Consider the following 27,809-nt stretch of genomic DNA (forward strand, 5'->3'; position numbering starts at 1 on the left):
GATATATTGAAGATCTGACTGTAGATGAGGAGGGAAAGCTAGCTGTATCCCGTATGTTATTCATGGCTAGAAAACTGATCGCACAATACTGGATCTCAGACCAAAATGCAACTATTTCAGAATTTATTTACAAAATAAACTGGTTGATAAACTTAGAAAAGGGGATATATTTTAAAAGGAATTATATTCTTAAATTTATCAAAATATGGGCCCCGTGGATTGATGATGCGGGTTTAGCATCTAGGGATCTGTTTAGATTTCACCTTGGCCTGTTCTAAACTAAAGCTGGGACTTGAACCCTGTTGAACGTACTCGCAAAATGTTATAGTGAATCATTTGCTTTAAGCTCCACCATTGCTAGCATTGTGCATAACAAATAGCCGATGTTGTAGGAATTATATTAACCCCCATATGCTTTTTTACCTGATATCTCTTATCGCTTTCAAAAGACCTAATACTCATCAATACATGTCTTGACTATTTATTGAATGTTTGCTGAGTGGGAGTTTTGTGGTTTGGTTACCCCGTATTTGTGTGTTAATTATATTTTGAAATTTTCAATAAAAACATTTTGGTTAAAAAAAAAACAATTTTATTTCAGATACAGCTAGATAGTTTTATTTTCATTCGCATTGCTCATGATCCAGATGTATGCAGCTTTATGTCTATAAACTCTTTTAGCATACCTTTGGTTGATAGTGTCACCACTCCTCTGCTTAGTATGTCTAGAAGCTTGGACTCTGCCTCTATTGTGTCACACTGGACATTTCCTCAAGGACTTCTTGGCACGCCCTTCAGCAAACAAGCTGTCAGGAAAGGCCTAAATCTGGGTGATTATTGAGGAGGTCACCCAGAGTTTCAGGAACCTTTTTAGGCTATGTGCGCACAGTGCGTTTTTCGCGGCGTTTTTGCGCATTTTTCGGGTGCGTTTTTGGCCTCAAAACTGCAGGACTTTGCTTCCCCAGCAAAGTCTATGAGTTTTCATTTTTGCTGTCCGCACACATCTGTTTTTTTTACCTGCGTTTTTGAGTTAAAAAAAAAAATGGACATGTCAGTTCTTTCCTGCGTTTTTCTGCGTTTTCCCCATCATGCAATGCATTGGAAAAACGCAGGAAAACGCAGAGATCAAAAATGCAGCAAAACGCAGCCAAAAACGCACCAAATCGCGGCAAAAACGCGTGCTTTTTTATGCGTTTTTTCGACGCAGGTGCGTTTTTGTGCATTTTTAGCGGCCAAAAACGCACAAAAACGCAGCGTCAAAAAGACGCAGTGTGCGAACCTAGCTTTACTCCTCAGATAAAGTACTGCAGAATGTGGAACTACTTTTCCAATATCGGTCATTATCAACATTCACTTTCATTGACTGTGAGTCTGCAGCTAACTTCATTGATGCTGAAATTAGAATTAGGAACAGGTTGAAAGAACCCATTCAAATTGTTGCTATTGAAAGAACATTGTTACTTCAGAACCTTGTCCAGTTATAAATTGCTGTTCCCTGTAGTGGAAGTCAGCATTTCTCTGACTGGACAACCGGCTGGGAGAAGGTGCAGTGTGTCGGTTCCCTGTGACCAATTGTATTTGTGTCTTTCATCTCGGCACTTCCAAGTTAGGGCAAAATCAGTAGCATGATCAAATCATCTAATGACGCTGCTGACGTCTGTCAATGGCACCGCATAGGTGACTGACCCCTGACAGCGTTGGTGATAAGATTGTAATTAGGGGAAGAATTTTGAGGAACAAATATTGGGAGTGTTTGCAGAATATAGTATCAAGAGTGAGGGTAGAATGTATACAGACACAGTATGAGGAGTGAAAGGGGGAATGTATGCGGACACAGTATGAGTGAGGAAAGATGGGTGCAGACACAGTATAGGGAGCTATGGGGGAATGTATGCGGACACAGTATGGGGAGTAAAGGGAGATGAGTGTGGAGGTAGTGAGGACACAGTATGGGATGAAAAAAATGTGAGGGGACACAGAACAGTGACTGGGTACTTTGGTTGGGGGCGGTTTTGAAAGGGGACAGGATAGGGGAACAGTGTGAGACCATATCAAGGAGAGGACAGTAGGCTGAGGAGGGGAGACTGGGGGGCACAGTAAAGAGACTATGCAGTATAGTTGCGACACACTGTGAGAGAACAGTGTGAAGAGGGGGTTCAGTGTGGAAAGTAGAGGGCAGTGTGGGGGGCATGTATCATAAGACAAACAGTGTATGGATTATATTTTGTGCAGGAAACACAGTAAGGAGCAAATATTTATTCAGAAGCACAGTGTAGGGCATATTCTTTTATTCAGGAACATTATAATCATTATGCTATTTTTAAGGGTATCATGCTAGGATTTACTGCAGAAGAACAGAGAAGATAAAAGTTTGCAGAGAAAAGTAAAAAAAAATTGTTTAAAAGAACAGAGAGTCCTCAGTGGTTGATACCTTTTAATGGCTAACTGAAAAGATGGTAATAATTGCAAGCTTTCGAGACTACTCAGGTCTCTTCATCAGGCATGGTATTTTACCTGAGTAGTCTCGAAAGCTTGCAATTATTACCATCTTTTCAGTGCAGTATTTATGGCCCCACAACAGTTTGCCCCCTGCCATAGAGATAGTTCTGTTTCATATAACTTGTTCTTTTTTTTTTTTTTTTTTTTTTTTTTTTTTTTACTGCACTATTCTAAGTCCTGTTGTGTATAAATATGTGACTCTTCAGATTTTGTGTTATACCATGCCTGATGAAGAGACCTGAGTAGTCTCGAAAGCTTGCAATTATTACCATCTTTTCAGTTAGCCATTAAAAGGTATCAACCACTGAGGACTCTCTGTTCTTTTAAACAATTTTTTTTATCTCTACTGGCTAACCCGGTACAAAGATATATTTTACTTGTATCAAAACAGAGAAAAGTAGTTAATGTGAAAAGTCATGGTGTTTGGACCAAATGAAGAAAATAAAAAAAAGATTCAGATTAGAGACAACGTTATCTATAAAGTACTTCAATTTAAATTTTTATTAGTGATACTGACTAAATCTCATCACTACTTTAGTGATGACTGATAACAACTCCCAGTATCTCCTTACCATTGATAAGGACATACTGGAAGCTGTAGTATCATGCGATACAAATGTATATGTGTCTGAACTGACATTACAGTTTGATGTATCTAGTACTAATGATTGTTCTGGTGATTAATTTCTCTACTGATGAGGGTTGTGATGCTGTGTTTCTGTACTGATGGGGGTTCTCTTATGTATTTCTGTATCTCTGGTGATGTATTCCTATACTGTTACTAGTTCTGATCCTGTAAACATGTAACAAATCATAACTGTTAATATTACTCTTATTAAACAGTTGCAGCGTTTGACAAATTTAAAAGTTAGTATGCCTTGATTTATATTAGGTGCAATAAAGGGGTTATCTAAGTTTGTGATCAGTCCGCAGTTACTCTATGTGACTGCAGACTTCTCAATTCTCACAGCGCATGCATTGCACGCTGTCATGATTCTCAATGAGAATGGGAGGTCACAAAACCACAAGTATGCAATTTACATACATGCACTCATGTGTCAACAGACATGCCCTGCATCGCTCAATGAAAATGAATTGAGCAAACATGGACACATCTAGTTAGAATGTGACCAGAAGTATACAAATCGCATACTTTGGCGCTCCACTCCAGCCAAAAAAAACTCTACTAAAAGTATGCAGTGCATGACTGTGAGAATTTGGAAGGCTGCAGTCATCTAAAATGACTGCTGTCTTTCATTTTAAACCTGGACAAGCCCTTTAATTATAAAATTAAGCAATGTAGCAAGCCCAATCCTAAAATCATGTAATATATTCACTGTCCTGCTTCAGCTCTGCTCGCTAGTTCCAACAGTCATCCCATGGCCACCCCACTCATATGCGATTTTCATACTTACGGCCATATGATAACAAGCTTTTCTTTCTGCTTCTCTCAGTTTATCACTGAACATTGAGAGAAATATGAAAAACACCTCATCAGCATGTGACTGTAAGTGTACAAATCACATGAGAATGATCGGTCACATGACAACTACTCAAACCACTTGAGGGGGGCGCCAAACCAAATTCTTGTCCCAGGTGCTGGAAAGCCTAGATACACCCCTGCTTTAAAGAAGTGATGTATTTGTTGTCAATACAAACTAAGTTGGCAATCTCATTAAATAATTGCAACATTCCCAAATGATACCTAATGTCCCTATATACTTGTACATCACATCAAAATTGTCCAAAATGTTATGTCTAAAGAGATGTCGATAGAATGAGTGTTTGTCCTACTGCTACTTGAGGTGTGTGTAGTTTTAGACTATGTTCACAGTGTTTTTGATGCTTTCTTTTTGGCAGCAAAAATGATCTCTTGGCAGTAAAGAAGCCATGCTTTTGCTGCAGTTTTTGCTGACCAAAAACGCCCTGTGTGGACATAGCTTAAGGGGGTGTTACACGCATCGATCTCGCTAGCGATATCGCTGGTGAAAGCACCCGCCCCTGTTGTTTGTGCATCACAGGCAAATCGCTGCCCATGGCGCACTAAATCGTTTGGAGCTGTCACACATACTTACCTGCCTAGCGACGTCATTGTTGCCGGTGAACCGCCTCCTTTCAAAGGGGGAGGTTCGTGCAGCGTCACAGCGGCGTCACTAAGCGGCCGCCCAATAGAAGCGGAGGGGAGGAAATGAGCAGGACATAACATCCCGCCCACCTCCTTCCTTCCGCATTGCCGGCAGCCGCAGGTAAGTTGCAGTCCGTCGCTCCCGAGGTGTCCCACGTAGCGATGTGTGCTGCCTCAGGAACGACGAACAACCTGCGTGTTCAACAATCAACGATTTTTTAAAAAGGAACAATGTGTCAACGATGGACGATAAGGTGAGTATTTTCCATCGTTAAAGGTCGTTCCTTGCTGTCACACGCAACAACGTCGCTAATGATGCCGGATGTGCGTCACGGAATCCGTGACCCTGGCAATACATCGTTAAAGGTCGTTCCTTGCTGTCACACACAACGACGTCGCTAATGATGCCGGATGTGCATCCGTGAACCCGGCAATATATCGTTAAATCTGTCGTTGCGTGTAATGGGGCCTTAAGACAAAATGGCCTAAGCTAAGAGGAGTGATTTGGAAGAAAGTTGTGTATTGAGCAGAAAGTGGGTCAATCTGTTACATGATGTCCCCTTACTGGAACAGAAAGACAAGTAGAATGCAGAGTGATTACCATCACCTAAGCACAAAAACAGGAATGAAAGCTTTTTCATCAAGATTGGAACAATATAAAATGATGATACCATTTATATCTGAGTAATTGTCCATTTAGAGGGAAAAAAAAGTGTGTGATTCTTAAATGGGATAAATTAAAAATGAGCCGTCAGGAAGGAGCCACTTCCTCATGGTAATAGCAGCTGACCACCAAAGACACCCAACCTGCTGACCAGAAGCTGACAAAGCCAGACATCGCTTGTTTTCTTATATTTTATGGCTCTCCACTTGAATTCTTTTATTCGCAAACAGTTTTATATTTCTGCTATTTATTGAAGTGTAATGCTTACAGCCTTGGCTCTGCATGATCAATCACTTCATAAATTTGTTTGACCTTTCTCATTTTCAATAAGTTCTGCAGTTTTAAGTCTTAAAAGTCAGACAGACAGCACCAAGTGCCATAAAATAGACAATATTAATCTGTGTTTGCATTAAGATTTGCCCTTCACATCTGCAGTTTTACAGATGTCCCTGTGTCATACAGAAAGTAATAAGGTGAATAGAACATGCATTGATTGCTAAAGTCAACACTTAATATTCAGCATTCATAAATTAACCACAAAACATAAAAACAGGCGGCACATCAACATTTGTCATAATGCAGCATAAGAGGTAATCTAATAAAGAACTCCAACGGAATAATTCAATTTAATGTATCCTACACATGTTTAATTGAATTTATTAGTGCCCATATTTTATTTAATGGACGTAAATTAAACTCAAAGTAATAACCTTGCAGCATGGTTTTACAAAGCCATTAAGTATCTGGCTTTATTTAACTAAAGCTGTCAATGATATATTGCAAAATCAAATATTATCATTTGAAGTATTTGAGTCCAGATTTTATGAAAGCTTCTAAATAATATCTGAAAGAAATACAGCTAGGTGGCAACATAGCGGCTACTGCTTGTACTTTTGCAAGGGAAATTATTCTAACCCCATTACAAAATGGACAAACTTTCTCCTCTACTCAATAAACGAATCACACAAGAAGAATTTACGTAGCTCAACCCAACTAATATAGCAAGAGGTTTTACCAAACTCAACGCAAAGGACATCTGAAAGCGCACAATAATTCAACCCTTCATGACAGACATCTTTACTAGAACCCCTCTGGCTGTTATGAGCTGCTGCAAATATGATGCATAGCCGACACTAGCTTCTGGCAGTGTTCCATAGAAATTTTAGCCCAATCATCATGGGCAATGGCGTCGGTTATCTAATATTTTGGGAATGTTACAGCCGGTGAAATAAATATTGAATACATCCCCAATTTTCTAAGTAAATATATTTCTAAGGGTATGTACGTACACTGCAGTTTTGTTTCTCCAGCGAAAAATGCACCCTCGGGCCAAAAAAAACTCATCAAAAGACACATGCATTTTTGTTTCATTTTGGTGCAATTTTTAATGCGTTTTTGGCAACGTTTTTGCCCCTGCGTTTTTTTTAACATTTTCAATGGCAAAACGCAGGGAAAAACGCAGAAAAGGAGTGACATGCTGGGTTTTTTTTTTTGCAACCTATGCTGCAGGCAAAAAAATAAGCAACGTGCGCACAATCTTTCGGATTTCTCATAGACTTTGCTGGGGAAGGTCATACATGCAGTTTAGGACCACAAACAGCACCGAAAACTGCACCCATAACTGTAGCAAAAAAAGCAGCATGTACACAAGAGCGTTATGTGGGGAGCACTATGCAGCTGTCCTTGGTGACACTTTAGACATTTGTGGTCACCAACAAAATGGCTCTGCACTGTGTCCCTACACTTCATTCTCTCTTATCTGTTGTAAACACTCAGATTAGGAGGGGGGAGCTGTGACATCACACACAGGACAGCAGATTCTGACCACTTTACTGCAGCTGTAATCCAGGCTTTTTCTACAGTGGGATTTCTGTAGGATTTCAGCAGCTGCTCCTCCTAGTGTTTAAGAGTGGAAAATATCAAACTTTTTATTTTTTTTATATTTTGCTCAATTAAAAACAATATTTAAACAAAACATTAAAACATTAATACTTTACATTTTTTCAGTTATTGAAATTTTTATTTTTGGGCACGACACCTTCCCTTTTAGTGAATTAGGCGCTTCTGTCTTCAGGGCAACCCTTCATCAACAACGCTGGTCTTCATGAATCAAAATCTTAGATGGCTTTTTTTGCACAAGAGCGGGACGATGCAGCCAGGATCTGTACAATCAGTTATGTTAAAGGTCTACACAAACTCTGCAGTCGATATGTTGGAGGAAATTTTTAGTGATGTAAAAAAATGTTGCATTTTATAAACAGACAAACAATAAAGAAAATCAATAAAAGGTGTCAATAGCCAATACATTTAATTCCATTCACTAAAAGAAACCAAAACCTATGCCGTTTGGTGTTTACATGAACAAATTCATAATTGCAATTTTCTGGAAATCTCTAAACTTTATAGAGCAGGAGCAATGGTAGTAACATTATAATTCTGGAAAAGCATAAAAAGCTGAAAAAATGGAATACAAACCTTGATTTTCTGTATTTCGTGTTATGTCGGGAATGAGTTGCAAGCAGGAATGGTAAACTAAAAAAAAAAAAAAAAAATCAGTTTGAACCCGAGCCACAGATTTAATAATGTTAGCAAGATAAACTTAAAGGGGTTGTTCCTGTTTAGACAATTTCTGTCCTGGCAGAAATTTGTTAGAGCATAACGAACCCTACTGCACTCACCTTCCCTAAGTTCATTGGCATCTCTGATATCTGGCATTCGCGGCATTGCTGACGTCAAGGCAAAAGTGCAGCAACTAATCAGTGAGCATGCCGCAGGGGAGTGTTCAGTCTATATGGGCAGAGCTGCTGAGCAAACTAATTAGCTGCCACTCTGTCGGCGTGGCATCACCGGGAGTAGGGTCGAGGATTTGCCAGTGTACCTGGGGAAAGTGAGTATAGTGTAATATGTTATGTAATAACCTGCAGCTAGCGCCAAACATTATCTGAAAGACAGGCACCAACATTTTTAGAACAAAAAAATTCTAAGAAAACTTATTGGGTCAAATATAACAAATTTTATTAAAGATTAAAAATAATGACCGCCAACTGGCAGTATGACTAAAGACATCGGCATTACATGTAAGGGTATATTAAAAAACAAGCACAGGTGTTCTGCAAAAATAAGGTGCAATGATTATTATATGTAGGAGAAGAAGACAAAGTACTGGAAGGACCAGGAGCTGTACAGTAGGGAAAGGGGTTAAAACACTAAAAAGTTCCAAAAAAGCTGACAAGTGAGTGAGGAATATGATATGAGTATATATATAATCAATTGTGTTATATCCATTAGCTATATACATATGTATAGGAATAGTTGTGACAAAAAAGTGTTATGATATTAATGAAACCTAGTATAACAGGAGTGGTTTCCATACATGTCACTGTAAGACATAGATATAGTAGAAGGGTAGATGAAGTGATGTGAAGATAGAGAGAAAAAATATGTCTCAAAGAGGGAGTTGAGCTGTTATAGTAATTACTATGATTACTACAAACGTATGCACTGATATATTTATGTTTATGATATATATTTTATTTATATTAACTATGGTGTTTTAGTGCATGCTACTATTGTGAAAAAAGCTAATAAAAAAATTTGGTAAGGGATTATACTTCCCCTGACGAAGGAGACGCCAAAACGTGCACGTCGGGGTTGGTGTCACATGTACGTGCAGGTCCCACTCTGCTCAGGTAAATACCCTTTCTACATTTATATATAGGAGGCTCTTTTGTATATTTTTTCCATTGTGAACAACATATGCTGCAGTTTAAGTGCCTATGCCATATTTACATTATGGCACTTGATCGCCACCATGTATAATTTCTCAACATATTCTTATTATTAACTCTGTTCACAATAGCAGCATGCACTAAAGCCACAATTGTTATATAAACTAGTGCATATGTGGCACCCTTGGGCTTCAGGCCCCACAGGGTATTACACCACTTTTCAGGGGTAATATCTATCCCAGGTTAGGAGGGGATTAACTTGTCAGTGCCTTCACAAAATACACACAAACAACAGCAGGTGCTTACTCACAGGGGGTTGGAGTAGGGCAGACAGGGGAGTCAGTCATCACGAAGCATGGGACTTCCCCAGTTGCTAGCACAACCACTGGGGGCGGGCACCACATGAGGTAGAAGTAGGCACAACCATCACACTTAGGCTGTGTCCGCACTTTCCGTTTCCACCTGCTTTTCAGCTGCATTTTAGGTCCGTTTTGAACTGCAGCGTTTTCTTGCCAAAAGGCATGCGTTTTGATTTTCCAGCAAAGTCTATGGAAAATGTGAATTGCTTGTCCCCACTTTGCATTTCCAAACGCTGCGTTTAATTTGTATAATTTTGGGCAAAAACTCTGCATTCAAAGAAGCAGCACGTCAATTGTTTTTGCCATTTTGGCAGCGTTCTACACCCATTGAAATCAATGAGTTGTAGAAAATCGCTGCCAAAATGTTAAGCAGTGCGCTTGCATTGCATTATTATTGCGGTCCACATGTTTTTTTAACATAACAAAGGTAGGTCTTTCGTCTTTCTCTCTCTGTCGGTCAGTCTGTCGCTCTCTCTCTCTCTTTCCATGTCGGTCTCTCCCTCCCACCCCCTCTCTCATACTCACCGATCCAAGATCACCGGCGCGGCGCTGCACGGCGTTCACACTGTGGCGGCTTCTTCTCTTTTGAAAATGCCAGCCGCTCATTAATCCATCACGTATTCCCTGCTTCCCCCACCCACCGGCGCCTATGATTGGTTGCAGTCAGACACGCCCCAACGCTGAGTGACAGCTGTCTCACTGCAACCAATTACAGCCGACGGTGGGCGTATCTATATCGAGCACTAAAAAAAATAAATAAATGAAAAAAAAATTACGTGCAGTCCCCCCCATTTGGATACCAGCCAGGGTAAAGCCACACGGCTGAAGGCTGGTATTTTCAGGATGGGGAGCTCCACGTTATGGGGAGCCCCCCAGCCTAACAATATCAGCCAGCAGCTGCCCGGAATTGCCGCATCCATTAGATGCGACTTTACCGGAATTATTCATCCCGAATTGCTCTTGTGCGGTGGCAAACGGGGTAATAAGGAGTTAATGGCAGCAGCCCATAGCTGCCACTAAGTCCTAGGTTAATCATGGCAGGCGTCTCCCCGAGATACCTTCCATGATGAACCTGTAAGTTAAAGTAAATAAACACACACATCTAAAAAATCCTTTATTTGTAATGAAAGACAAAAGAACACCCTCTTTCACCACTTTATTAATCCCTCAAAAACATCTCCAGGTCCGCCGTAATCCACGCAAGGTCCCACGACGCTTCCAGCTCTGCTACATCGGAAGCTGACAGGAGCGGCAATAGAACACCGCCGTTCCTGTGAGCTCCATGCAGCAACTGAAGTGAGTCGCGCGATCAGCTGTGCTGTCACTGAGGTTACTCGCGGCCACTGCTCTCAGGTGGAGGACTACAGCTGTGACCGTGAGTAACCTGAGTGAAAGCACAGCTGATCGCGTGGCTCACTGCAGTCACTCAGGGGATTTGCGATCACAGGTGAGTACTTCACGTGTGACCGCAAATCAAGCCGCGGCACACGCACAGAGCCGCGCGATCACAATGAAGTCGGGTGAAGTTCATCCAAGTTCATTCTGATTGCGCGGCACTGTCCCGCAGCCAGCCATGTCAGTGACAGTGCGGTCCTACTCGGCTCTGCTGCAAGTCTATGGGGATGCTGCAGAGCCGAGTGGGTGCGTACTGTGAAAAATGTGCGTTCTGGATGCTTTTCCAACTCTGTCTATGGCAGAGAAAGCATCCAGAATGCAACGCAGGTGCGATGTCAGTGGGGTCAAATTGAAAGTGACGCACATCCGGCGTCGCTGTCGACATCGTAGTGTGGAAAGCCTTTTACATACGATTAACGAGCGCAAAAGCGTCGTTATCGTATGATCGGTGTAGGGTCCGACATTTCCTTAATGCCGCTGCTGCGATAGTACGATGTTGTTCCTCGTTCCAGCAGGCAGCACACATCGCTGTGTGTGAAGCTGCTGGAGCGAGGAACATCTCCTACCGGCTATGCGGAAGGATGGAGGTGGGTGGGATGTTTACGTCCCGCTCATCTCCGCCCCTTCGCTTCTATTGGCTGCTTGCCGTGTGACGTCGCTATGACGCCGCACGACCCGCCCCCTTAGTAAGGAGGCGGTTCGCCAGCCAGAGCGACGTCGCAGGGCAGGTAAGTGCATGTGAAGCTGCCGTAGCGATAATGTTCGCTACGGCAGCAATCACAAGATATTGCTGCTGCAACGGGGGCGCGGACTATCGCACTCGACATCGCAGCATCGGCTTGCAATGTCGTAGTGTGCAAAGTACCCCTTAAACAGAACCTTCCTTGGCACAGCTTGAGATAACTCTAGTTAGTGTGTCTCTCTCTCTTTTATCTCCATAGGTCAATCACATCCATAAGACCCATACACGATTACGATATGTACACTTGTCATTAACTCTGTAACTCCTATCGTGTTGTTTATAGTCGTTCTTTTTTTATCTTTTTTTGTGTTATCTGAAAGGAGACAACCCCTTCAAAGTAAAGAAGACCTGTCATCAGGCCAAAAGTGGACACATTTTTGTTGATATTTTATTCCCTCTGCTCCCCTTTTTTTTATTTCATCTAATGTTTCTGGAGATGAGATATGGTCCTTACTTACTGCAAGCGTGGCTCAGTAAATTCTCTAAACTGCTTTATTACCCTGTGAAAAACTTCCCGTTGATAAAGACCATAAACATTAGCAATAAGATTAAAAGGCCCATTTTTCCTTTAATGTATGGCGGATTTAAAAAAAAAAAAAAAAAACCCCACAATACTCAGTGGTAACTAACCAGGAATACAATAAGCACAAAATCTGCCCACTTAGGACCTGGTGACCGGTTCGCTTCAACCTGATATTTTCAAATGTTCGTTTCTGTTTTTAACTAACTCTCATTCCTTTTGTGAGTTATTGTAGCCTCCTCCAATATTAGCATTTTTGCTCAGGAATTCCTCTACTATCAGAGCTGAATTCCACTAAAAATAGTGGCTTGCCATGTTCATTTGAATGGGTGCAATATAAAATTGAGGAAAAAGAGTCACAGGACCCTGGTTATTTATCCACCTCATAAGTTTGTGGTACCCAGATCACAGCAATGTGAACGGCACTGAAATGCTTGTGATTACAAGGATTATGTGATTGCGTCAAGGTGTAACACATCATACCTAACAAGTTGGAATCAGGCAACGTCATGACGTTACTAGGGCTTTGGAATCACAAGAGGCACCAAGGATTCTAATATTTGAGTACTGGCCAAGTAAATTCACATAGCACTGGTCCGGCTGCATGCTAGGTTACTTGTTTTCTATTTTCTGCAAGATTACTTTAGTTAGAATTTTGAAACTGTAGGTATTCCTCAGATATATAGTTGTTAGTAATTTCCAGTTGTTCATATGTTTTTATGTTATATGCATTTCGGTAAAACAACTCTTTTTTGGGACTACCCCATATTCACATACCTGGGGCCTTTTATTCCTGTACTTGGTTTACATGTGATGCTCAGTCTTTTTGTCTGTACTATTGCTGGGGAAGACTTTGTCTCTATTACTCAGTCTTTATGACTCTGCTGTTGCTGGGAAGAGTGTGGATTCTGCCTGACTACATGGTCATGTGATCTTGGGAGGGAGGCTCTCTCACAAAGTGATGCATCTCTGACATCATCGCAGGTCATGAACACACAGGAACAGGAGGACAGACAACATCCTGTTCATTGTGTGCTACTTGCTGAAGAGACTTTGGAGGAAGGAGTCAGCTTTCTTGTTTCTGGAAAAAGAAACTTTCTGAGCTTCAGAAATTCAGAGGCTTCTACTGCACCTAAAAGAAAATGGTGACCTGCTGAAGGTAAGAGGAGGGGGGCTGCACTTTACCTTTAGCACACGCACTAACAAAGAGTGCACAACCTTGATTGTAATCATTTTTTTGTTTTTCATTTTAATTTACTGACATCTAAGGTTACAATGGCACAGTTCACATCCATGGGTTTGACTGACCAAGAAATCGAGGCAATAATTTTTGATATGGATGAAGACAGTGAACTTTCTTTGTCCGATGAAGAGTACATGCCACCAGTTAATGTCTCTACTTCATCGTCCAGTGATTCATCAGATGATGAAGAAGTAGTGGATCCAGCAGAACATACAAATAGTGTGCCGCCCCCATGCCCCCAGCAGCCGGGCTGCTCAGATCTGGACCCGCTGTGTGGCTCGAGGGATCCTCCGGACACGTCGAATGAAAAGGGGAATGTAGTTGTACGACCTTGGCCTTATTCAGTTCGTGACGCCACCCACAGTGTGTGGTGAAGTGGAACACCACCGCTGCTGTTGTGGGATACCCGGGGGAGATGTAGTGGCAGCCGGATGTTAACTCCTCCGTGGGTAGGGATGTTTGCACCGGGGCCCAGTGTCTCTGTGCAGGGTATGGCGATGGCAGGGGCTTGCGTGCCCGGACATACCAGGGGATGTTTGGTTACTCACAATTAAATGAATCACATGAGTCTTTTGGTAAACCAAGGTGCTGGTGGCTGGCCGCCGCGGCCGGTTGTACTCTGGTCCCCCACCCGGGCTGTTGGTCACCGTCTTCTCCTCTGCACTAGTTTTGGTTGTGTGTTTAGACTTCCCGGTATGGAACACGGAAGTCCGCTCCCGGCTTGTTGTGTACCTGAGGAGCCGTGCCCGCTGACGCTGACCCGTAGGATCTATGGGCCCTGGCGGTCGCCCTATCCCTCTCTGTGGGTGGTTGTCTGCTTTTGGGACTTTGGTTGGGACAGGACCTATAATCCTGCCCTCAATCGGTTGACTAGCTCGGCTGTTGGTTCCGATCCTGGCTTCAGGGTCTGAGTACCCCCTCTGTGCACGGTTTCTGGTCGAGTCTCCGGTGTCGGTACCGGCGGGCTCCAACCCTGTCCCGGTCCACCTCAGCTTTATTCTGATTTCATGTCAGATAGTGAGAAAAACATGCAGAAGTGTCTTTATAGATAGTGTATGTAAACTTTGGTTTCAATGAAAAAGTACATATATGTTCAATATAAAGGACTGGCACATGACTTAAGGGTGCTTTACACGCTGCGACATCGCTAGCGGTTGCTAGCGATGTCAAGCACGATAGTACCCGCCCCCGTTGTTCGTGCAACATTTGGTTCTCGCTGTCACTGGATACAGCGGTGGCCACGAGTAACCTCAGTGACAGCTCAGCTGATCGCGTTTTTCCCTTCATTAGCTGCGTGGAGCTGACAGGAGAGGCGATGTATTCTGCAGCTCCGGTCACCTCCATGCAGCAGAGCTGGAAGCGACACTGGACCATCCTGGATTACGCCGGACATGGAGGGCTTTTTCGGGATTATTAAAGTGGTGAACGAAGGTATATATTTGTGTTTTTTATTTCTAATAAAGGATTTTTTTTGGGTGTGTGTGTTTATTTACTGTCACTTACAGATTAATCATGGAAGGTATCTCGGGGAGACGCCTGACATGATTAATCTAGGAGTTATTGGCAGCTATGGGCTGCCAATAACTCCTTATTACCCCGATTGCCAACGCACCAGGGCAAATCGGGAAGAGCCGGGTACAGTCTCAGAACTGTCGCATCTAATGTATGCAGCAATTCTGGGCGGCTGCTGGCTGATATTGTTAGGCTGGGGGGCTCCCCATAACGTGGAGCTCCCCATCCTGAGAATACCAGCCTTCAGCCATATGGCTTTATCTGGCTGGTTTTAAAATTGGGGGGACCGCACGCCGTTTTTTTTAATTATTTTTTTCACTGCACAGTATAGACACGCCCACCGGCTGCTGTGATTGGGTGCAGTGAGACACTTGTCACTCAGCGTGGGGGCGTGTCTCACTGTAACCAATCATGGCTCTGGTGGGAGGGGAAAGCAGGGAATACGAGATTGTTTAATGTAAAATAGTAAAAGCCGTCGGAGCAGTGTGAATGCCGTGCAGCGCCGCGCCGGAAATCGGGGATCGGTGAGTATGAAAGAGGGCTGCTCAATTCAGTTACTCAGGAGTTTAGCCGTCACCGGTGAGTCCTTCACGGGTGACCGCTAATCAGGACACGACACAGACAGAGCCGCGGCATAACAATGAAGTCGGGTGAAATTCACCCGAGTTCATTCTGATCGTGCGGCTCTGTCTGTGTCTGCTGTAGCTCTGCTACATGGCTGTCTGTGTCTGCTGTTAGCGGCCATGTAGCAGAGCTGAATGGCAGATGACACAGTAAAAACGCATCCCTACACATTACACATGCTTGGCAAGTCAATAAATAAAAAAAAAAAAAAAAGGGTGCCCAATGCATACATCACAGAACACATGATCTAAAGGATCGCACACAAAATTGATCAATTTAACATAGACTACTAACGCACGTGTGACAGCATTTGAACGACCTACGTGTGATCTCATAAGATCCCGTATGCAACCTGGGCGTGTCACATCGCATACGAGATCGCACACCTAATTGTAAGGTGTAAAGCTGGCTTTAAGGCCACTTTACACACAGAGATAAATCTGCGGCAGATCTGTGGTTGCAGTGAAATTGTGGACAATCAGTGCCAGGTTTGTGGCTGTGTACAAAAGGAACAATATGTCCATGATTTCACTGCAACCACAGATCTGCCAAAGATAAATCTCTGTGTGTAAAGCTCCCTTTAAGCGGGCTTTACACGCTACAATTTATCTAACGATGTGTCGGCGGGGTCACGTCGTAAGTGACGCACATCCGGCATCGTTAGTTAAATTGAAGTGTGTGAAAACTCCATGCGATTGCGATTGAACGTCAAAATGTTCATCGAATGCACGTCGTTCAATTCCTAAAAATTGAACGTCGGGTTATTCAATGTTCCCGAGGTATCACACATCGCAGTGTGTGACACCCCGGGAACGATGAACACAGCTTACCTGCGTCCCGCAGCTCTCGCCGGCGGCTATGCGGAAGGAAGGAGGTGGGCGGGATGTTTACATCCCGCTCATCTCCGCCCCTCCGCTTCTATTGGCCGGCTGCCATGTGACGTTGGTGTGACACAGAACGTCCCTCCCACTCCAGCATGTGGATGTTCGCCGCCCACATCGAGGTCATATGGAGGGGTAAGTACGTGTGATGGCAAATAATCGTTTGTGCGGCTCGTGCAACAAATTGTACGAGCCACACAAATGATGGGGGCGTGTGCAATCGCATACGAGATCGCACACGCAATTGTAACGTGTATAGCAGGCTTTAGTGACAAAATGTATAATTGGTGGCGGAAGGTTGAATCAGATGGATCAAGGTCTTGTTCAACCTATGTAACTATGTAACTGTATTTGTCTTGTTCAGTGACGGTCAGGTTTCAGCCTTCCTTACCTCGGCCATGTCTCTGAGCACTGAACTCCTTCTACTTCTGGGCTCTCCATGGAGGTTGCAGATCTGGAATATGACAGCACTGGAGGACAAAGGATTCCTGATCGCTTAACATATGATTCTTCTCAAATCTTTAGCAGTTAATGGGCATCTTTTTCCTAAAGGCATTTTTTGCTACCCGTTTGACTATGCAACAAAACCTTTGATTGTTCTGTTATTATGTTGCAATATTTTAGCGATAACGAGTTCTGTATCCCTCTGTCAGAGTTGTAACAATTTTTGACTTTTCAGTCAGTTAAATCTCCATTTTGGCCCCCATTTTACCTGTGGAAAACAAGCTGCCTAATAATTCTGCACACCTTGCTAAAGGATGTTGATATCTTACCCTAATAATTGTGCACACAGTGTAATAAATCTTCTGATGTATTAGTTCCCAAAATTTCATTCTAGGGAACATATGCATGAGATGTCTAGGGAAGTTTCATTAACTTTTGTGTTCAATCAACTAAATGTGAGCATAATAAATCAATACCTTTTCCGTCCAACACCTGTCTTCGTAATCGTGAATTTTGAAGAAAACTGCTTTCTTTCTGCATATCTAATGATTTCTCCTATTGTAAAAATCAAGATATATATGTTAATAGCAATGATGGTTATAGCTAATGTCAATAGTGTTGCAATAGTATAAGTTATATTGAGCATTAGCATTTCGAGTTTACCTACAGATATAATATACACAAAACGTTGACCAACTTGGTATATCTATTATGCGTATGCACTGCACTAACCAGGGGCATATATAGAAATCACATGGCCCCATAGCAGAAATTCTAAATGAGCCCCCTAACAAAAAAAGAAAAAAAAAAGAAAAAAAAATTTACTGGGTCACAGAAGGCCATATTTCACAACCATGCAAACCCTGACAAAGTAATTTTCCTCCTATTCAAGCCCATAGAATCCCCTTTTATTGCACAAAAAAGTGTAATACTAACAAAAGTGCCCCACAAACAATGCACAATACCCCACAGTGAATTTCTCCAAAGTACCCTCCACACACAGTATTATGACCCTACTGTACCCACCCTCAACTACCCTGGCAAGGTATGGTGACCCCAACGCAATATGATCCCACCAACTATGACTCCCACGCACTCCAAAGTGCACTATATAAGACAATGCACACACATAGTCCCCCATATAGAAAAATACACACCCCATAGTCCTCCATATAGAATAATGCACACCCCATATGCCATCATATAAATTAATGCATACCCCATATTGTTTCATATAGTATAATGCACTCCATAGTCCTCCACATAAATATAAAATTGACCCATGTGTGCAGCAGGGAGGCGGTGGACTTCCTGGACACCAAAATTGTAGTAGATTCTAACCAACAACTACAGACAGATGTGTTCAGGAAGTCTTCCACGGTCAATTCCCTGTTGGATGCTGGGTCAAGCCATCATCAAGCAACAATTAGAGTCATCCCAGTTGGACATGTCTGAGGATGAGGCGGATCTGTTCAATCCTGCAAAAATTTGAGCACCAGGCAGAGGAACTGAGGGATAAATTCAACTCACGTGGATATAGCAAGTGTGACGCCCTGGCAAAACCAGGTAGTCACAGAGGTTGTTCAAATCTCTCAGGTGCAAGACTCCATCCTCCTTGGCATACCAACACAAAACCCACACCCAGGTGCACAACACCAGCCAGTAAAGCCTAGTCCCTCCCCATGACAATAGGGACACACCAGTGGGCGGGACCAGGCAGATGAGAGTGCCCACCTAGGGGTCCTGAGGTGTCAGGGGAGGGAACACAACAGAACAGTACTGACTGTTGAGGAGAGAGGAGTGTGGAGTGACAGCAGAGTCAGGGGTTGGGGCCCCTGGACTACCGGACTACTGACTAGGTGGCAGATGGCAAGCAGGACCACAGGCGATGGAGATCCAGTCGCGGGAGACCTTAAGTGGACCGGGGCAGGATTGTAGCCCGCTGGTGCCGACAGCGGGAATCCGGTCCAGAGGCCGTGCACAGTCGGGGTGCCTGGACCCTAGGGTATGGAAGGTTTCAAGCCCCTTGTCAACTGACCAGCCGGGGACAAGGTTCCAGGCCTTGTTCCACAGTAAGCCCAGAGAGCAAAACGGAATCCCAAAGCGGGGGAAAGGGTGTCCGCCAAAACTTACAGAGATCCCAAGGGTCAGATTTCGCAGACCACAGCTCCCAACATAAACAAAATACCGGGAGTGGACTTTCCTGTTTCAAGCGGCGTTGTCCCATTGAAGAGAAGACACAAACACCGAGTGCATGAAGAAGGGACCCCTGTTTGCTACATCAGGGTGTGGGACCCGAATACACCCGCCAGAGGCAACTGATCACTGGCAATTTGGTTTACCACTGGACTATGTGTGCAATTCTTTGGAACTGTGAGCACACCATGAATCCCCGGTCCAACCCTGCATGACATTCTCCGCAGCCATTACTCCTGTTCACCTGGACCCCGGGACTACACCTCCCCTACCCGTGGAGGGGATTCCATCCAGCTGCCCCGCTCCATCAGCCCCAGGCATCCCATCACCAGGCAGCGGCGGTGCTACCAACGCTCACTGCAACCCACAGGTGGTATCACTGACAGACTGTTCCCCTGTAAATATCCCCTTTTATTAGTGTTGTGGGCAGCGGGCCGCTGCACAAGCCCCGGATCCGGTCGCCACTCGAGCCGCAGCCACGATCCTGGATCCGAGCGCCTTGAGTAGCCCCCGCCTGCGACACAAGCGATCCATGAAAAGGGGTTATAATCATGACAATAAAACTACGAGATAATCTTTGCTTCAACCATCAAACAGGCCAGATGTAACAACTGGTAAAGTGAGATTTATATCAACATACAACTCACATCGGGAAATGATGAGGAAAATTTTAGGGAAACATTGGCCAGTACTTCAGACCGATCCTACCCTCAGGCAATATTTATTAGACTACCCTCAGATGACTTAAAAAAGGAATATAAATGTAAAAGATCTGTTGGTCAGCAGCCACTATGTAGCAACAACAAGTAGTCTTTTTAGAACACTGACCCCCCCCTACTTGACTGCTTCCCATGTGGGAATTGCATGCATTGTGCCAACGTTTGCAGAGCTAAGACTTTTAAATCATCAAATGGAACTGAGGAGCATGTGATCCGTCAGTGTATCACCTGTGCCACCACACAGGAGATATACTTGCCACCTGCGAATGTCAACTTACTTATATAGGCCTCACATCTCGCCAACTAAGAATAAGAACTAGAGAACATGTGCGTGACATCATTGCATGCAGATCTATAAATGACTTAGAGGACCTAAAAACAATACCCTGGCACTTCAAACTTAAACATGCAAGTGACCCACATAGTTTTGTAGTGAGGGGCATCGAGCATGTTCAGATGGGTACATGTGGTGGTGACATTAAGTGGTTATTAGCGCAATGTGAATGTACTGTAGGTGGGTTACCATTCTGGGGACTAAAAGTCCGCATGGTCTAAATGAGGCAAATTCTTTTACCCCTTTTCTTTAATCACGGAGATTTTGCTTTCCCTTGGGATATGTTTGACATACACATATTGACACATTTTGTTTTCAGCGCCATGAGGAAGTTCCACTTTAGGGCTGAGATAATTGGTGTTGATTGATGACTTTTGGAGTAGCATTGAACTATCCTGGTTCTCTTGGAAATTAGCATTATTATCATCTCTGTAGATAGACACTGCAATCTATATTGTTTCTCCATTGCACTCTAGTAATGTGATTTTAATAGTTTTTTTATTGTTCTTATTATTATTATTATTTTCAGTGATGCAACCTGCTGTAATTCCATTTTGACACTGTAGAAAAAACTATTTGGTATGTTTGAAAATTTCACCACTGGAGACCCCGGACCACTTTCCTCAGTGAAAAAGAAAAAAGAAAAAAAGAGTTTCGATGATCAACATAATTGGAAATTATATTATCTATATGTGCATGTAACTATTCTGTGAGGCTGATAGTTGTCATTGAATTTCCATATTTGTGATCTTTAATGTGAGTCTTTATATATACATATACTGAATATGTAGTCATATGGCTAACAGTGTTGTGAACATACTGGTGTTGACTCACTGGTGATTCTATGGGTAACATCCTCTCCCATATAACGATAAAGGGAATGTTTCTCTTGTTCGCTACACTTAGTTACTTACATAATGGTGAAGGAATGGTTAATGTTTTCACCTTTCACGGGTGAGGTGCTCATGCCTGCTGTCCTCGACTTCAGCTCTTGGCCTTGCTGCTGTCTGTAGAGCCGCGCATTGGCACTGGCTGAGATTACCTTGGCTACTGTGCATGCGCGAGTCTCGCTGAGTAGCAGAGGGCCGGGGGCGGAAGTTGACAGCAGCGTGCATGTGCCGGCGTCTCTCCATGACAGGCGAACTTTGTGGTAAGCATACTATATAAGAGTGATTGTAACTGGTTGTTAACTGCCCCCTGAGGAAGCATTTACTGTGAAATGCACATTAGGGAACAGGCAGAGTGACTTCATTTGTATTTCTACAGTCTCCATGGGTAAAAACGATTTTTTTTAGTAATATAGACATTTTCTCATATGCACTTGTACGCTCTAACTCAACCGGCATGGTTGTTATATGCTCACCAGAGCTATGATACTACTACTGATGTATTGCCTTTTAGATATGGTTTATTTATGTCATGCATCATATGTCTAGTTACTAACATATCAGACCGGTGGGCTGATGCATTAGACCAGACCTGGGCAAGGGGCGGCCCGCGGGCCACATCCGGCCCGCCTACGCTCTGTGACCGGCCCGCCCGTCTTCAGCCGGTGCAGTGGAGCCGGGCTGCAGCGTGCCGGGCAGGGAGAGATCCTGCAGCTCCGCACAGTAAGTGCAGGCAGTGGAACGCAGGAGTCTCTCCTCTGTTCCCTGCCGGCACTTTGTCAGTGACACACGCGCGCGCTCTGATGTTATCAGTACTGCGCTGCGTGTGTCATTTCAAAAGTTCCCACCTGGCAGGAGAAGGAGCAGCACAGCGGGGGCCTTCACGGAGAGAAGCAGCGGCAGGGGCCTTTCGCAGAACAGCATCAGCGCAGCCAGGGCCCGTATAAGAGAAGGAGCAGCTCAGCGGGGGGCCTGTACAACAGAAGGAGCAGCTCAGCGGGGGGCCTGTACGGAGGTGCCTGAGGACGGGGACAAAAACAAGGGAGAGGTAAGTAGTGACTAATAAGCTGAGGAGGGGACAATGGGGGAGGGGGGGACTGGTGACTAATACTGGGGGTGTAGTGGTGTAGTTTTACAGGTGTAGTATATGGTGTTGTGTATATAGTGGTGTAGTATATAGTGGTGTAGTACATGGGGTCAGGGGCGTAATGACCGCGGTCGCAGAGGTCGCCACTGCGACCGGGTCAGCAGGGTTATAGGGGCCCGGTAGCCGCTCTGCAGGGCCGGCTGCCAGGCCCCTATGTGTAGTGCCGCTGTGTAGTGGCCGACAATGCGACAGTCAGGGGGCCGGCCTGTGAGTCAGGGGAGCCCAGTGTCAGTAGAGGGGCCCCTGACCTGGAGAGGCCACCAGCCGTTTTTGAGCTGCGGCAGAGCAGGAGTGCTCCTGACCTGCACAGCAGACGGAATAATCCATCCTGCAGGACCTGTGATGACGTCACACCCATGTGACTGTGTGGGAGGAGACACAGGATGCCGGGCAGAATGCAAGAGATACTGAATCCTGAAAGAGATTTGGACACATGATGACTGGTAATAAGAAAAGAGGGGACATGAGGGGGACGGGGGGTGCAGGGTGAGTGGCATATGAGGGGTGCCGACTGACAGAAGGATGTAAAGGGGTGCAGAGTGTTTGAGAGGGGTAAGTTGGGGTACAGGCAGGGTGAGATATGTGGGCAGGTTGTGTGACATATGGGGGTGTAGTGTGTGTGATATGGGGGTGCAGGCTGTATGGGAAGCAGGGTTTGTGACATATGGGGGTATAGTGTGTGTGATCTGGGGGGTGCAGACTGTATGGGGAGCAGGGTGTGTGAGATATGGGGGGTGCAGGTTGTATGGGGAGCATGGTATGTGACATATGGGGGTGTAGTGTGTGTGATATGGAGGTGCAGGCTGTATGGGAAGCAGGGTATGTGACATATGGGGGTATAGTGTGTGTGATCTGGGGGGTGCAGGCTGTATTGAGAGCAGAGTGTGTGAGATAAGGGGGGTGCAGGTTGTATGGGGAGCATGGTGTGTGACATATGGGGGTGTAGTGTGTGTGATATGGGGGTGCAGGCTGTATGGGGAGCAGGGTGTGTGACATATGGGGGTGTAGTGTGTGTGATATGGGGGTGCAGGCTGTATGGGGAGCAGGGTGTGTGACATATGGGGGTGTAGTGTGTGATATGGGGGTGCAGGCTATATGGGGAGCAGGGTGTGTGACATATGGGGGTGTAGTATATTACAGGTGTACTATATGGAGGTGTAGTATATTACAGGTGTACTATATGGAGGTGTAGTATATTACAGGGGTGCTATATGGAGGTGTAGTTTATAGTGGTGTAGTATATGGGGGTATAGTGATGTAGTATATTACAGGTGTGCTATATGGAGGTGTAGTATATTACAGGTGTACTATATGGAGGTGTAGTATATTACAGGTGCACTATATGGAGGTGTAGTATATTACTGGTGTGCTATATGGAGTTGTAATATATTACATGTGTAGTATATAGGGGTGTAGTGATGTAGTATATTACAGGTGTAGTATATTACAGGTGTGCTATATGGAGGTGTAGTATATTACAGGTGTACTATATGGGGTGTACTATATTACAGGTGTAGTATATGGGGTGTAGTGATGTAGTATATTGCAGGTGTAGTATATAGAGGTGTAGTGATGTAGTATATCGCAGGTGTATTATATAGTGGTGTAGTATAATACTGGTGTATATGGGGGTGTAGTGGTGTAGTATATTACAGGTATATGGAGGGGGTATAGTCTAATACAGGTGTAGTATCGGGGGGTGTAGTGGTGTAGTTTATTGCAGGTGTAGTATATGGAGGGGGTGTAGTGATGTAATATATTGGGTAGAACTGAGTTAATTATATTAGTCCGGCCCTCTAAACCAATCCCAATTTCTCATGCGGCCCCATGGGAAAATGAATTGCCCACCCCTGCATTAGACTATATGAACCCTATTGCCTATATGCACTTTATGTAATAGAATATTAAGCCATACAATTTATCAATATTATCTGCATATATAAGCAATCATTTTGTACTAATCACATGCATTGCATGCATATTGAAGCGAGATTTATAACCATTGTACAAATCAATGGGATTTGTGAATACACAAGAGGCTGATACTTTACTGTATTATACACTTATTATGGTATCCAATGGAAGTTTTTTTTTAACCTGTCTACTTGTTTGTATCGTGCACTGAAATATCATGGGTTTTAAAACAGATTCAATAAAAGATATATGTTTTACATTTATGTGTAAATACTCCTGATTTTCTTTGAATTCTTAACTTTAACTCACAGCAGTCACTCACAGAGGTAAAGACAATATGCGCACAGGGGAGAAATAAAGAAAAAGAAGGAAATACACAACAACAAGGGTATCTCCACAGCACACCAAGATAGCATACAACAGTGCTTCAGAAGCTGAGTCACCATGCACCAAGGCCGGTATCGCTTTCACTATATTCAGTATGGAGGAAAAGGATCCTCCATCTTTTAAAGCAGTGGTTCCCAAACTCCAGTCTTACGACCCCCAATAGGTCATGTTTTCAGGATTTCCTTAATATAGCACAGGTGATGCCTTGATAATGATTCCATCACCTGTTCAATAGTAAGGAAATCCTGAAAACATGACTTGTTGGGGGCAGTGAGGACTGGAGTTGGGAAACCTGTTTGAAAGAGTGGAGGTGGCTGTGGTTTGTCTTCCATAACCTGTGACCCCAGCAGCAACTCACAGGCTAACAGGAATTACTCCTGTTAGACCAATCACCGCTGAGCACAAAACTGGTCGATGCCCGGCTCTGACTAAGCAACACAAAAGCACCATGTGAAGTGTCAGACTCAGTGACACCTGGTGCTTATAGAACAACTGAAATAATTATTTACATAGCTTTTTCTTGTGCTTTTTTGCCTTTTTTCTGTTTACTATAAAATTTTAAAAAAGCCAATAGAAACTGACCTGCAGATCTTCACCCTCAGCTGAGTAAGTCTTACCACTTGCTTCATTGGGACTTTTTTCTAGCATGGAGGTAGGAGATAGTTGACTTGCGTGTAGTCTTCTGTATGATCTCAGCTCTGCTTGCAAGTTTGCGAGTTCTGCTTTTAAAGCACTGACATTATAAAGAACTACAGCTGTAAGGCAGGAGAAGAGAAGAATGATGAGTGGAAGACAGGCAGCTAATATTACTCCCTTTGGCTGGTGGTAATAACAGTAGTAAATCCTTTTTTGCTCTGCGATGGGTGGAAGATCATTTGTTGATGTGATTTCTGCATCCATTCTCAAGTTCTTTATGAAATATCTAAGGATTTTTTTTTCCTTGGCTCCTTGTTATCTGTGCTGTGCTTGAAAAGGAAGAGAAATTTTCCAAAATTCACATCTTACACCAGGGCAATGAGATCTATCCGGAGGGATCTCACTATCATGGCTTCTAGAGTTTATCATTTTATTGTATCTGATCTATTTCCTGTAACCAATTCACTTAACAATTGTTTCTTTGAATTCTGTGTTATGTACTAATGCATTTCTATTTGTAGTCTTCAGTAACTTCTTCTTTTTAGAAAGGAAGTAATATGTAATTATATTTTCAGGAAGACATGTATGTCATCTCTTTTTCTTCATTACTAAATGTAGGCTAATCATTTACTAAAACATAGGCATATTAAATCAGCTCTCCACTTGGGAAATTCTGTTTTGTTTTGAGGGTTTCCTTAAAATAGGGTTAGGCTACTTTCACACAACCGGTTTGAGCAGTGCGGCTCAATCCGGCAGTGAAACCTATGCAACGGATGCGGCGAAAACACCGCATCCTTTGCATAAGTTTTTACATGCGGCCCGTCCGTTTTTTCCGGTTGTGGCACGCTACTGAGCATGCGCAGTGGAAAAAACCGCATGTGGCGGCTGGATGCATTTTTTTCCGCATCGCGCCGCATCCGGCATCCATAGGCATGCATTGAAAAATGGGCCGCAGCGGCCGGATGCGGCGCGATGCAGTTTTTTTGCCGGAGCAAAAAAACGTTCCAGGCAACGTTCCATCCGGCCGTGGCATCGGCTAAATCTGCCGCATGCGGCAAAAACTGGACCGAATGCAAGCCCATGCGGCACAATACGGCACTAATGTATGTATATGCAAAAAAAACGCAACCGGCGGCAAAAAAAACGGTTGCGGTTCTTCTGCAGAGCACCGTATTGTGCCGCAGAGCAAAAACCGGATGTGTGAAAGTAGCCTAAGCTGCAAGCTGCAAGCTGCAACCGTCAGTTCACTACAGCTTTACCACTGGGGAAATTCAGAATCCAGATGTTTTCTTCTACATAGGTTTGATGGGTTCTCCAGAGAGAAGAATAGTCCTTCTAATGGTTTGCCATGCTAGAAAATTAATGGATGTGTAAAAGGCAAGACCAGAAGGTGGAACTGTGCCACCCCCGTGGAAGCAGCCGGGCTGCTCGGATCCAGATCTGCGGTGGCTCGACAGTCTCCGGACCCGGGGGTCATGCGGCCACTCCAATGAAGGGGGTATCGACAGGGAAAATTATAGAGTTTGTGACGCCACCCGTGGTTTGTGGTAATTAGGAGTACCACCGCTGCAGTTGGGAGTACCCGGGGATGATGGAATGGGGGCTGCCTGGTGTTGTGACCCTCCACGGGTAGGGGGGAGAATACCCCGGGGCTTGGTGGTGGTGAGGGGGGAGTGCCGTTGGATGCAAAGGGGGTCACTTGCGTACTCACTCAGTCCATTAAGCTGACACCGACAACTGGATAAACCAAAGTTCTGGATACCGCTGCCGCTGAGGGGAGCTTAGTTCGGGTCCCGTCCCCAATAGTGCTGCCTGGTGATCCGTGACCTGCCTCCTGGCACTAAGTTTACTTCTCTGTTGGTCCCGGTAGTATGGAACTGTCCAGGTCCTGCTCCCCACTATGGCTAAGTGTGGGAGCTTGCTCTCAGGGTTCACGCTTGGGAATTTCTGGACCGTTTTGAGTGGAAAGTCCTATCCCCCTCGTTGCACTAGTACCCCGATTCTGGAGCGGGTGGAGAGCGGATCTTGAAGGCTTCATTCTCGTCGGGTAAATTGTCAGGTTGCTACTCCCTGACCTAGGGTCCACGTACTCCGTCGTGCTTTAGTCCCAGCCCAGTGATGGTGCAAGGCCGCCGGCTGTCCTCCTCGACAGATCCGTGCCCCTTGCCACGATCCCCTGCGACTGGGGGTCCAGCTCCTCTAGGCCCACACCACCGTCTGCCAAGTAGATAGCTTCCTAGGAGCCCTGCTCCTGACCTCCTCTCTCTTTCACTTCCAACACACTTCTCCTTCTCCTGACACTCCTGACCTCCCCTCTCCAAACCCCCAAGTGGGCGACCCTATTCCACTCAGGCCGTCCACTGGTATGTTTGGTAGGTGTGGTGCAGAGTGTAAAAACAACCTCCACTTCAAAACTATTATGTATTGCAAAGTGTGCACAGTACCAACATTCCAAGCTGTACTATTGAAAAAATGAGATTTTTGGCAAAAAATTGCAATTTTTCGAGCCACCCCGCCAACGTCACGGCAAATCTCCTGGGGCAGTCCTAACACTAAAATATTTTTATTTAAAGTGTGCCATGTGGCCTCACATATGCAAAATTAGGACTGCACAGCACGTACCTTGTGCTTTTCAGTCACCGTCTCCATGACTGATTCATGGTTGTGGGCGGGACAGGCCCGAGCACATGCTGCTTAGAATAAATAGCCAGTGGACGGGGTTGGATGGCCAGTGTGAACAGCCACCAACAGCCAAAAATCAGGACAGATGGAAAAATAAACATGAGGTGCACTGCAAGATGAGAACCAACTGGGACCCTATATAACAAGAAAAAACAGCATAAAAACAACCTC

General features: G+C 44.3%; 1 protein-coding gene across 1 annotated transcript in view; it reads right to left on the reverse strand.

Annotated features, from left to right (window-relative positions):
- The window catches only part of TNFSF13B (TNF superfamily member 13b), a 62,932-nt gene extending 37,547 nt beyond the window's left edge, over positions 1 to 25,385 (reverse strand). Inside the window, 6 exon segments of the mRNA XM_075334340.1 lie at positions 7,764 to 7,820; positions 17,213 to 17,291; positions 21,250 to 21,252; positions 24,903 to 25,259; positions 25,262 to 25,312; positions 25,314 to 25,385. Coding sequence (XP_075190455.1) covers positions 7,764 to 7,820; positions 17,213 to 17,291; positions 21,250 to 21,252; positions 24,903 to 25,259; positions 25,262 to 25,312; positions 25,314 to 25,385 — 619 coding nt within the window.
- Between the last annotated feature and the right edge of the window lie 2,424 nt (positions 25,386 to 27,809).

The sequence above is a fragment of the Anomaloglossus baeobatrachus genome, chromosome 2, assembly GCF_048569485.1.
Source record: "Anomaloglossus baeobatrachus isolate aAnoBae1 chromosome 2, aAnoBae1.hap1, whole genome shotgun sequence".
NCBI lineage: Eukaryota > Metazoa > Chordata > Amphibia > Anura > Aromobatidae > Anomaloglossus > Anomaloglossus baeobatrachus.